We start from the raw sequence: 13115 nt of genomic DNA, 5'->3' as shown, positions 1-13115 counted from the left end.
TCTGTGAGGATAAAAATGTGTATAGCACCTTGTTTTCCTGAAGATTTTTTTGTTTGCAGTGTGTAGGTGATAAACATAAAATAATCTCTTACTGCAAGGAAGAACTCCAGCATTTCATACAAGGTGGAATTTCCTGGACTTTGGTCCTCTGTGTGACAAAGAGGAGATCATGCATTAGAACACTTGCAATGATTTCAGTTCCAGCTGTAAAATATGGGCTGAATGAGAAATTCCCTAAAAAAGTCACAGATGTGATTTGAATCCAGCTCTATTGCCACATCCACAAATTGCTGCTGATGTCAGTTATAACTGAGACCAGACTTTTAGAGTTTACAACTGAGACCAGACATTATCTGAAAGAAGTATGAAATAAAATCCCTAAAAAGATGTGATTGTGATAGTTTTGATAGATACTTTGCTTTTTCCAAACATGGGTACCTTACTCTCATTGTAAGTCATACTTTGAATTCCCTCACAGGTTCAGTGATACCCTACAAAGGAATGATTTGTACCAGTAACTTCTAACTCACATTAACATTGACATGTTCCATAAAACAAGTCATATATTCATGTGATGCATCCAAATATACCTGTATCTATGCCATTTCTATCAGTTCAGGTTTGGGTAACTTTTCTTTGTCAAAGTCCACATTTCAGAATTATATATCTTCACTAAATTAGAAAATTTATTATTTCTGCATATATCTTTGTATCCATAATTTGCATATTTACACAGATTGGTAAGGTAGACACATTAAAAAAAAAAAAAACCTCTGATTTTAAGCTAACTCCCTTTGTATTACTGTCTGACAGATAAATTTGCTCTAGTATAGAATATAATAATCTGCTAAAAATTAAAAGGCAGTTCTGAACAGTTTTCCAGTTTAGCAATAAAAGCTTTTGTTTTCTAGTTCAGAACTTTTAGCTGAATGGTGCATAAATTACATCAGTGTTGATTTTCTTCATGTCCAACTTAAAGATGTCAAAAAAGCATTTTTTCAGGAATTTTGATTTCTGAAAATAAAAGTTGTCTTCTTCAATTCAGCTCTGTCATATTAAAAATTACTACATACTTTTGTTTCATTATCTTTTCTAGATGGGATTTTGGCATATTTTGTATAAATTACCACCTTCTACTTGAAATTATACAACTGAAATCAATGACTACTTCTGTGTTACATTTTAATCAACCCAAGTTAGTTTATGGCAAGCAGGCACAAATATTCTGAATTTGGCTTTAAGGATCAATTAGCTCTGGGGAATAAAATACTAGATAAAATTGGAAGCTCATTAAAAATATTCATCTTCAGAAATAAATTCAGAGTATCTCATATGGACTTATTCAGCTCCATAAAGGTTTTACTCACACAAAACATATTTCCCAACAAACCTTCCTGCAAGATCATGTGCAGAAAATTTGAGACATTTTGACAACAACTCAATAACCATTTGAGAAAATCCTATTGTTAGTAATGACTGCCTGATAACTCAAGCAATTAGGAATGAATGTATTGGACAAAACTGACACTTGTACTAGAGGGGATTCATTGCTATCTAAGAAGTGCCAAAATTCAGAGAAAAGCTATTAGCAGGAGTTAGTGGTTTAAATTACTGTCTAGACCTGTCACAATAATATTATCATTATTATCTTCCAAGTCTTTTTTTTTTTTTTTTTTTTTTTTTGGTGACTTTCCACAATAACAGCTTGACGAAATATAAGTAAATACTAAAAGAAGGAAGCTCAAAAACATGTTTTGAAATGTCCAGAGAAGCACATTTCTTTGTTAAGTCTAAGTAACATGTTTTACAAGCTATTGAGAAAAATTAATTTTGGAACTCATGGTAATTTGCCACCTAAAAAAAAAAATCTGTAATTTCTGAATTCTTATACAGAATGCCCTGACACCTGTGTACACAGATGCAAGACCATCTTTTGTCTATAAAGTTTTCCTTGTGTGCCACGCTGATTTTAGCCAACAGACACAGCAGGTCAGTGGGATCTGACTAACTTTGCAGGGCATTTTATCATTGTGGGCCTTGTGCCACACTAATGTGATCTCACAGTCTTGCCAAGTCAGCCAGAACCCAGTGTGGACACTGAGGTGAGTTCTTTTATAAGGGATTTTTATCTGACCAGAGTTTCCAGGTCCTAATACTTGACAGAGCTGGGGTGTGATGACATGAGTGAAAGCAAAAATAGTGATGATCCTGGCACTGCTGGTTAAGATGGGAACATGAAGACCACGCCATGCCCAAAGGACATAACTTTGTCCTCCCTCAGTGTATTAGTGTCAGCTCCCTGCTGTCCAGATATTTATGCATTTTATCTGTACAATGACTATATTCCAGAAAAAAACACTGCCCAGGGTAAATCTGGATTCAAAGAGTAAACCTCATCATATCCATATAAATCAGTACAGACTAGGAAAAGCAAACCCATGTCTACTTAAAAATGCATTCTGCAAATGCATATAAGGCAGCTGGGGAGGAAATACGCACAGAACCTAAATTACACTGAACTGCAGTAAGAAACTTTCACCTGTTAAAATTAAGCAGGCAAAACTGAGTTCCTTTGGAATCTGTACCAAAAACTTTTCTTGCTGAGGATGGATCAGTTCAATTGAAATGCAGCTGATGGAAATAGCAATAATCCATTCAACTTATTAAAACAGTGGCCAGACACGTTATCCAGTGTGTGAAAGTCCAGACAGCATGGCAGGGTTCACAGCCTGAAACTCTGGCAAGACAAATTTAATTCTCATCCTGGTGATTACAAGGCAATAATTACAGATGGTGAAAAATTACTTTCGTTACTTAATATAGAATTAGTTCCGCAGTTTATTCTGTGTTACAGGAAGGTATCGAGAGCTGAACCTGACTCGGTTTGCAGTCTCGGGTCTCTCAGTTGCTGGTTGTTGGTTTCTCGGTTGGTTTCTGGTTCCCTGTGCTCCCTGTGCCCTCTGCTGTCGGGAAGCAGCCGCGGGCGCCGCGTGTTTGTTTTGCCCTCGGGAATCCCCCTTTGGAAAGGCTGGGAAGTGATTCTGGCCCGTGCTCGGCACCGGTGATGCCACAGCTCGAGCTGTGCCCGGCTGTGGGACCCTCAGCGCCGGGGCTCCGAGGGGCTGGACGGGCGCAGAGCGGGGCGGTGCGGCTGGGGAAGGGCTGGGCACGGCCCGATGGGCAGCGCTGAGGGAGATGGGGGTGCTTGGCCTGGAAAAAAAGGCCTGACAGGAGAGGGGTGTCGGGCTCTGCTACCAGAATACAGTGACAGGACAAGGGCACATAGCCTTAAACTGCGAAGGGAGGGTTTAGGTTGGATATTAGCAAGAATTTCTTCACAAATTGTGATTAAACATTGGAATGAACTGCCCGTGGAGGTGGTAGTCACCATCCCTGGAGGTGTTTAAGGAAAGCCTGGACATGGCACGGTGAAAAATCACGAGAAGGTCGTAAGTTGGATTCGATGATCTCAGAGATCTTTTCCAACCTGATTCTTTAATTTTGTCTCTTTCTCCCGTTGAACACTTGTAACCATGTATGGAGGCAGCACTAAGGGGCAGACGGGTGTTGTGAGGCTGGGGGATCTCTGTGGGACACGGCGAGCTCTCTCCTCAGGGAAACCCACGGCGTGCTCCGCTGAGGCGGCTGAGGCGCAGGGCCGCGAGCGGAGCAAGGGCTGAGCTCGGGAACGGGGCAGGGATCGGGGCAGGGATCGAGACCGGCAGCAGAGCAAGGAGCGGGTCCGGGATCACGGCAGGGATCGGGACAGGGATCGGGGGCGCTCCCCGCGGCGCTGCCTCCGCCGCGCCCCCAGAGGGCGCTGCCCGCGGCCCGTGAGGCCCCGCGGGCGGGCGGCGGTTCCGGCGGGTCCGGCCGCGGCCTCTCACACGTGTGCCGGAGCGCGGCGTTCCCGCTGCCGCGATGTCGGTGCCGGCTGCTGCCAGCAACCTGCCCATGCGGCTGCTCCGCAGGAAGATCCACAAGCGCAACCTGAAGCTGCGGCAGCGCAACCTGAAGCTGCAGGCGGCCCAGGGGGCAGGTACGGGCGGGCGGCGCCGCGGAGCCTCTCCCGGCTGAGCCGTGACTAACTTTGTGCTCTGTTCTCTCTCTCCTCCTTTCTCTGTCTCTGCCCTGCAGTGCCCTCGCCGAGCGAGGCTTCTCAGGGACCCCCGGAGGAGGAGCAGGAGGAGGCGGCGGTGCCTGAGGTGGGTGCAGCGGCCGAGGAGGGCGCGGAGCCTGCCGACGCAGCCGGACCCAGCAGCGGGGAGAAGAAGAAAAAGAAGAAGAAAAAGAGAAAAGCGGTGGCCAATGGAGGAGATGGTGCGTGTTCTTAGCAAAGACAGTGTGCCTCCCAGGGCTGAGTTAGTCTGGGAGGCCCCACAAGCGCCTTCTTAGCGTTGCCGCCGCGTCGGGGAAAGTTTAGATGCCATGTGCCGGTCAGGTGTGCGTTTTAAAGTACCTGAGGTTTCTAAAGCTATACCTGTTTCATTCTAGCTGCGATATTTCAGTTCGTAATTCATATTAGTAGCCAATTTATTTGTTCCGTAGGATTCTTCTTTGTAAGGTTGATTGGATGTTTTGCTTTATTATTTAAATGCATGTCCTGTGTTTCAGGGCTGTGGTATGTAGATGCTCTCTGTACTTGGCTGTGCAGCCAATACAGCTTTTTAATAATATGCCCAGCCTTTAACAACCTTTGTATATTATGAAACTGAAGTATACTGAAGAAAACTACCAAAAAACCCAAAAAAGGGTTGCTAGGTTTGCATATGTTTTTCTATGTATAGATTTATAGATATATATACATAGACATACATGAGAAATAGAAGCTTCCAAAGTGTATTTGATTTTTGGGACATGCATCATGGTTATGCATGGTTATTCATCGTGCCAATGAAGAGGTGCTTTTCTCTCTGAAGATTCAGGTACCTAAAGTGCAAATTTTCACATATCCTGAGCACATACGGTGTGGGAAATTTCATGTCTGCATTGCAGATGGGAAAGAATTTTGTAACTGGTTTAAGGACAGTTTATCTTGCTTCTACACAATATGTCATATGATATACATCAAGCTCCATTGTTTCACTATGTAAAGTGGGCTGTGTGGAAGGAACTTGGGGATTTTTTGCTCTGTGCCTCAGAAGATTCCACAGAAACCCCTTCCACCCCATGGGAAATCATGATCTTTGTACATGGCTTACATACTAAAGGAAATTCAGTCAGTGGAACAACTTTTCATTGTAACCATGGCCTTTGTATTTCTAACTGACTTATCTTCTGTATTATAACTTTCCAGCTACAGAAACCAAAAAAGTGAAAGTTGAACAAGATGAGTCTGCAGAAGTAGAAGATGGAGGAGATAAGCAGGACTCTGGAGAGAAAGAAGTGGAAGAGGAGGAGGAGGAGGATGAAGTGCCCAGTTTGCCACTAGGTTTAACAGGTATCTTGTGTTCACTTTTTCATATACAGGCAAAATCCCAAGGTCTAACACTTTCCTTCCAGAGTTGCAGTTTTCAAGAGATCTTTGCAAGTCAAGTGTTTGAATACATGATGTGATACTGGCAGCTGTACAGCTCTTACCCACCTCCTGTTCTTGGAAATTTGCATTATATCCACACCTGTTGGTCCTACAATTACTACTGAAATTTTAAACTTTTTAAACCTATGTACACATACCTGTACAGAAAAGTCCATGAAGAGCAAGCTGGAGTTGTAGAACTAGTAAATCTGACAGAAGAAGCAGTGCATCTTATTAACTCTGTGTAGTTTACTTATGAACTCATTAATACAGAGTATTTTGCCAGTGTCTTTGGATTTTGTGGAAGAATGCAATAAAAACAAGTACTTAGATTTTTTTTTTTTCATAGGTCAGTTTGAACTGGTTAATCTCAGATGGCAGAAGAAACAGAAGAAATAAGTTTAAATATTTTTAATTTTGTCCCTCATTTCAGGTGCTTTTGAAGACAACTCCTTTGCTTCCCTGGCTGGCTCTGTCAGTGAGAATACATTGAAAGGCATAAACGACATGGGCTTTACACACATGACAGAAATTCAACATAAAAGTATTAAGCCTCTTCTGGAAGGCAGGTAGGGAATAGAGCTTTTAAGTAACTCTAATGACCCCAGATGTTTTGTACATTTTGTTGGCAAACTACACACATGAATCATAAAATCAAATAATGCAATCATTAAGATGGCACCGATTGCTTTGACCTGCCTCTGCCAGGAAGCTCCTTGTACCAACTCCCCTGCTCTTGCTTAAGCCATGTTAGGTTTTTACATTGTCAGTATGGATCAAAGTGAGATGTTCTTCTCTTGGTATGGTCAGCTAAATACTTCTTTTTCTTACATTGCTGCTTACAGGGATATTTTAGCAGCTGCAAAAACAGGCAGTGGAAAAACACTTGCATTTCTCATTCCTGCAGTAGAGCTCATCTACAAGCTGAAATTCATGCCTAGGAATGGTAAGGCTCTTCATTTCATAGCAGAATTTTACTGTAAAGCAGCCATTCAGGGGTTGGATGAGTTGTACCTGACTCCTGTCTGATTGATGTCTTTTTTAGGAACGGGTGTTATTATTCTTTCTCCCACTCGAGAGCTGGCTATGCAAACCTATGGAGTTCTTAAAGAGCTTATGAATCATCATGTTCACACCTATGGTCTGATAATGGGGGGCAGTAACAGATCAGCAGAAGCACAGAAACTTGGAAATGGAATCAACATCATTGTAGCAACACCAGGAAGACTGCTGGATCATATGCAGGTAGGTACAATATTGATGTCTAATCTAGTTATTAAAGTGTAATCAACTGCTTTCCCTGTCTGACTGGGAGTTTGTTAATCTTCTAGAACACTCCAGGTTTCATGTACAAGAACTTGCAGTGTTTGGTAATTGATGAGGCAGATCGAATCTTGGAGGTTGGATTTGAAGAAGAAATGAAACAGATCATAAAACTTTTACCAAGTAAGAAAAAAAAAAAAAAATCTCTCTTTCCTGGAAATCACTTGACTAGCATTATGTCTTCTTTCTGACTCAGTTATTATAAGAGAAGTCATTAATTTTTATAGTTCTGTAAATGAATTTCATAGTGTTTTTTTTTTTTTTTCTGCTAGCCAATATATATTACTTGTTCAACGTGTTTTATCTGAAGAACAGAGTTTTCAAATGCTCTTCAAAGATATAATTCTGCTCATATAAAATCCTTTTAGTTTAACATCTCCATTTTCTCATTCATCTTCCTCTGCCTGTTTGTTTCCTGTAACTCATTATTTCCTAATAAGGTTTAAATGCAAGGAAAAAGGTCTTCTGACTTGCAGTTCAATCTTTTTTGATACCTATAAGAGCAGTATCTTGAAAAAGTTTAAGTATTTACCTTATATTTTTCATTTCCCAATTTTTCATTTAGCTGTCCTTGTAATTGATGTATTAAATGCAATTTGCACTTTTTTAAACAAATATATGGTAGTATTTGTGGAAATTAATTTAGAATTAGAAGATTGATCTCTTTTTAACTTGTTGTTCTGTGTCTAAATTTGATTGCAAAGGATGATTAACATTTTTACAGAGAAGGAACACTGTGTTTTGACAGCAGTTGGGATTTTGGGGATGGGGATAGCTGGAATAAACATGGTGTACACCCCATAATACAGCTCCACCTCTTTCTTTGTCAGTAGCAGTATGTTTGAATTAGAATTTCATTGGAAGATTTGCCCAGGAAGTTTGCAGTTCGAGATTTTACAGACTTGCTATTTGAATTCCTCTTTAAAAAGTGGGGCTATCTTTCAAATATTTTCCAGAGCGCAGACAGACAATGCTTTTCTCTGCCACACAAACCAGAAAGGTTGAAGATCTGGCAAAGATCTCTCTGAAGAAAGAGCCACTGTATGTTGGGGTTGATGATAACAAGGAGAAAGCAACAGTAGATGGTCTGGAACAGGTAAGACAAACATCAGTGGGAGGGTTGAGATCTCTGAGGACTCCAAGCCCTGTTATCTTTTTACTTGGGATGGTTCAGATGTATTTCACTGTTTAACTATTTGATGGGTTTTTTTCACAAAGTAACTTTTGCCTGATGTAATTGTGTTACTAAAGCACAAGTTTGCACCTTACCACTTTTATTTAACATTGTTTAAATTTTTTGCAGGGTTATGTGGTGTGTCCATCTGAAAAAAGATTCCTTTTGCTCTTCACATTCCTCAAGAAGAACCGGAAGAAGAAACTGATGGTATTTTTTTCTTCATGTATGTCAGTGAAGTACCACTATGAATTACTCAACTACATTGATCTGCCTGTTCTGGCCATTCATGTAAGTATCTTATTCATTGATTTATTTTGAATTATTCTGCTAACACCTGTAAGGTGTTACTGGTGTACATGTACTGGTGTTTACATTTGCTTGCTTTGTTTCAGTTCAGTTTCTACACCCTGCTCACAAAACTGATTATGATCTTGATAAATCTATAGAGGATGAGATAAAGCAAAGGTTATGTAATAAGACTTCAGTAATCAGACTTGCTATTTTTTGAACCAGTGCTGAACACTGATTATGCTCTCTGTGTAGCAACTTTTCTGTTTTCTTCCAAGAAGTTACCTTTCATAAGCACTAAAATTCAGTATGTGGAGGGAATTTCTTGTCAGAGAAAGACAGAGTCTGATGCCTGAATTGTTTGATGCTTTTCCTAAAGCCAGGGTGATATTTGGATTTACTATGCCAATTCTTAAAATCTGGATGAGTATTGTAAATTTTTTTTCAAAACTACAAAATGCACAGTTTAGAACAAAGAATTAACTTAAAGTCTGTGAAACAGTTACAACTAAAGGACAGAAATGTCCTTTTTTATTTTATTTTGGGAAAAGATTTTTATCCCCAGTGTGTTTGTTTCCTTTCAGGGCAAGCAGAAACAGACCAAACGTACTACAACGTTTTTCCAGTTCTGTAATGCAGAGTCTGGAATACTTCTGTGCACTGATGTGGCTGCCAGAGGATTGGACATTCCTGAGGTTGACTGGATTGTCCAGTATGACCCTCCAGATGATCCAAAGGTTAGTTAAGGAAATAAACAAATGTAACAGCAAGAAATCATATCCTGACTACAAACTTAGTTGCAGAGAAGAGCTGAAACTGCTGCTTGGCAGAGGGCAGGATTCAGCCATGGTCATACCCAGCTGCTGGTTTCTTTCACAGCCCTTCACCAGCTCCTAGGAAATGCTGCTCCTAGCCAAGACCTTTGTTGCCTTCTTATGAATTGCATTTTAAAATATTGTTCATGCTGTGAAATTAAAATCTAATTAGCTAAACAACTAAACACTTCTCAAAGAGGAGTTTGATTTTACGTATGCGTCCCTGAGCTTTTCCAGTTGAAATTTTCTTTTTGTTTAAAGATAATATTCTTACTTGAATAAAAGTCTACTGTAAACAAGGGAAATTCAATAACTGCCAAAATCAAGGTTTAATTTTCAGTTACTGCAGACTAGAATTTTTTTCTTCAGTAAAAGATAAAATGCTTTAGTTGGGCTCTGTTTGCCTGATGTTGCTCTGGACCTTCAACACTTTTTTCCCTTATCCATGTGTCAGTGCCAAGAAAATGTCTTATCAAATAGTGAATGATGACATTAGACATTACATTGAGGTTAACTTTGGTGTATGTTTTGTTGGTTATTAAGACTGCCTGACCTTGTTGCTTGTTACTCTTTCCAAAAGGAATATATCCATCGTGTTGGTAGGACTGCCAGAGGAATAAATGGTAGAGGACACGCTCTGCTCATTTTACGACCAGAAGAACTGGGCTTCCTTCGTTACCTGAAACAAGCCAGGGTAAACTTCTGTCTACATTTATTTTTTTTTAACTGTATATCCAGTTTTTAAAGGCAAAACCTGTTGGTTTGTTTCATTTTTTCAAAGACCAGTTTCATTTTGTTTAATTCCAAAGGAAGCACACTCTTTTTCTAAAGATAACCATTTTAATAGAACTACACAGAATTTCTTGGTTGCTCTCGTTATGGACTTGTTTTGTGACTTCAGTTAAAAGTGATTTAACTTCTAAAGCAAAAGTGGTAAAAAATGGTGTCATACTGAGTGTCTCTATTACTCTGGCTTAAAGGAAGTGATAATACTGTCATATTGATGTAAAGGCACTTTACAGATACAGCTGTGGTATTAAAGAAAATCTATTATCTAGCAGGTGATTTTCTGTTTGTCCTTGGTCTTAAACATATCCTCTATATTTACACAGTGTAAATAATGTTGATACTTCATTTTTTCTTTTGTTTTTAAGGTACCACTAAGTGAATTTGAATTTTCTTGGTCAAAAATCTCAGACATCCAGTCTCAGGTATGACATGTTTTTATACTTCAATTGCTTTAAATATCTTTATTATATAATTTGCATGGAGAATGTTGCAGTCTATAATGACTGCAACTCAAAAATATGTGTGCTTGTTTAGGAATGTTAGTATATAAGCCCATGTGTATTTTTAATTAGTTGGTGTTAATAAAGCCCAGCATCAGCTAAATTTATTTTGTGCTCTTGTGCTACAAAAAAGCCAAGGAACACAAAGTTGAGTGGAATAGCATAGGTAATTCTGAAAATGTGAATTTCTATTGTTGATTACTTCTGTAATATTTTGATAAGAGTTCTGTAAAATTCCTTTGCAGTAACTTGAATTTAAAATAGCAAGTACAGGAAGCAGTGAAGACAGTCCTTACAGAGAGAGGTTCCTAATTAAGCATAATCAGGAAGAAATTATGCCTAATGTAGCTTATTTTTAGAATGCTGAATTAATGAACCTTAAACATCAAATGAGGCACTGGGATCTCATGATCCAATGAGTATTGGGAATATGGCCCACACCAAATCTACCCTGGTGTATCTACATTTTTGGTTTAGAATTAATCCTGCTGATTTCACAATGTATTGGCACCATAATAAATCAGACTGTGCATGGAATTGCATGGAATCACAGTTCAGGTGTCAGGCTGGCAGTTCTCATACACACTTTCATGGTGTATTGTCCTTGATTAACTTGCTTGGACAATCCTGTTTAGTATTTAGTAAATTTTCGTTTTGCTGAGACTTTCTTTGTACTGTAACTCAGCTTCAGGCTTTTTTGTTCCTCTGTTTATAAAAGCATTTTTACAACTGTATGTGCACTTTGATGTCACAGGGTTTTGCTGAAGTGGGGAGTGAATGTCATTGCCACTCACACAGTAAAAATGAATGAATATCATGAATATCAGCTATAATTGTTTATGTCTCTGATGGTTTTCTTTTCCCCTCACCAGCTGGAAAAACTAATAGAGAAGAACTACTTCCTTCACAAGTCAGCCCAGGAGGCTTACAAAGCTTACATCAGAGCTTATGACTCCCATTCTCTGAAGCAGATCTATGATGTTAATAATTTGGATCTTCCCAAAGTCAGCCTTTCATTTGGTTTTAAAGTTCCTCCGTTTGTTGACCTCAGTATCCTTTTACTGCAGTGTTTCAAAGTTGAATTTCTGCATTATAAATGTTCATTGCAACTTGCTAAATTCCTATGGTACCTCAGGTTCTGCTGGTTTGTTGTTGGGGTTGGAGTTTTTCTGCTTACAATCATAAAAACACATCATGTTCCAACAGTGCTTTATCAAAGGAAATGTAAATATTTCAAATAAGATGCCTGCAAACATCTCTTTTAGCTCATGTCCATGCTGTACAGGCTTCAGTTGCTGTTGAGCAGTTTCTGGAATACATCCATGTTCCAAAGTGTTGTTCTCCATGCAAAATTATTTTCATTGAAATGTGCTTGCTGAAGTTTCGTAGTCATGAAATATTGGCATAGAGGGGCAAAAGCAGGAACTAGAAGACTGTATCTAATTACTGTCAAACCTGACAGTGGATGGGATTTGAAGTAGTAGTACATTGGACAGTTTAATTGGACAGCTGGAGGAGTATTTAAAACCACAGGCACAAAGTTCTGGGTTTCTCTATAATTAGGCAGCTCATCTTTTTGTGTAATTATTCTTTGTCACATCAGTAACCCTTAGTAAGCGCAAAATGCAGTATTTCAAATCACTCCTTTTTAAGTTCCTTAACCAATAAAATTTCAGATGTGAACAGCAACCATGGCAGAAGACTACAGAAAAGAGGTGGAGGTGGAGGATTTGGCTACCAGAAATCAAAGAATGTCCACAAAGCAAAAATCTTCAAGCACATCAGCAAGAAATCTGACAATCGGCAGTTTTCACGTTAATTACGGTCATTAAAATGCCTCGGGGCCTTGGAGCCTACCTTGATCAAAACCATCTGGCAGTTACTTCCAGTTAAAACAACTCCTTTCCCATTTTTAGGTCTCTTGAAGGATTTTTTCTTTTCTGGGAACATCTTTTATTTTTCACTTCAGGAAGACTCTTCAGAGCTGAGGCTCAAGGAGAATATGGCCAGCGAATTTTGCCATGCTGGTTGTAAGGAAGAAGATGATTTGAATTACCTTAAGTCAATACTACAGAGATTTTTATTAAAGAAAGGAAGAATACTTTTAGGTTTTATAGAAGAATTTGCTTTGCATTTACCCTTCTTTCTAAGCATACCTCTGAAAGTTGTTAGAGTGGACAACATAAGGACATTGTGAGATTAAAAGGTTTTACTCACCTGAATCATTGCAAGGGATTTTAATGCTACAGAACTCTGCTTTGGCTATCAAACATGTTGAAGAATATACCAAGATTGCTTTAGAATTGGACCATGGATGAATAACTAAAGCTGTATGAGCTTGTGAATAATTTCAGACATGGTATCTGTATAGTAAGTACAGTGTCCAAAATAAAACAAATCTCTTGCATCAGTTTTGGGACATTATTAGTGCTGGTTTAATGTGATATAATGGTAACACTACAGTGAGATACTTGGTTTTCCTTCATGTTCAGTTTAAATCTGAATTTATTAATCTGGTGACGTCTGCTATATTCTGTGAAGAATTAAGGAAAGTATATAAATTAAAGCACTCAACCCAGGTAGTGTTTCTTAAGATGTTTCATAACCTTGATGCAGTGAGAAGTTCTGCAGTTGTATCTTGTAAATTACAAAAGTGAATTGCTTTCAAGTTATAGCACATCAGATCAGCAATGAGCAAAGTCAGA

At 39.1% G+C, this 13115-nt stretch overlaps 1 protein-coding gene across 1 annotated transcript; it reads left to right on the top strand.

Moving 5' to 3' along the window:
• Positions 1–3837: 3837 nt before the first annotated feature.
• DDX18 (DEAD-box helicase 18) lies at positions 3838–12832 on the top strand. Its single transcript, XM_079311658.1, has 14 exons — positions 3838–4039; positions 4138–4320; positions 5297–5440; positions 5952–6087; positions 6364–6464; positions 6564–6763; positions 6850–6964; positions 7798–7937; positions 8145–8306; positions 8891–9043; positions 9702–9815; positions 10276–10332; positions 11283–11460; positions 12087–12832. The coding sequence occupies exons 1-14, from the start codon at positions 3922–3924 to the stop codon at positions 12227–12229; spliced, it is 1944 nt and encodes a 647-aa protein (XP_079167784.1). The 5' UTR covers positions 3838–3921; the 3' UTR covers positions 12230–12832.
• The last annotated feature ends 283 nt before the right edge of the window (positions 12833–13115 follow it).

Source organism: Erithacus rubecula (genome assembly GCF_903797595.1).
Source record: "Erithacus rubecula genome assembly, chromosome: 8".
Lineage (NCBI taxonomy): Eukaryota > Metazoa > Chordata > Aves > Passeriformes > Muscicapidae > Erithacus > Erithacus rubecula.
Note: the sequence above shows the minus strand (reverse complement) of the source record. Positions and strands in the feature narration are given on the sequence as shown.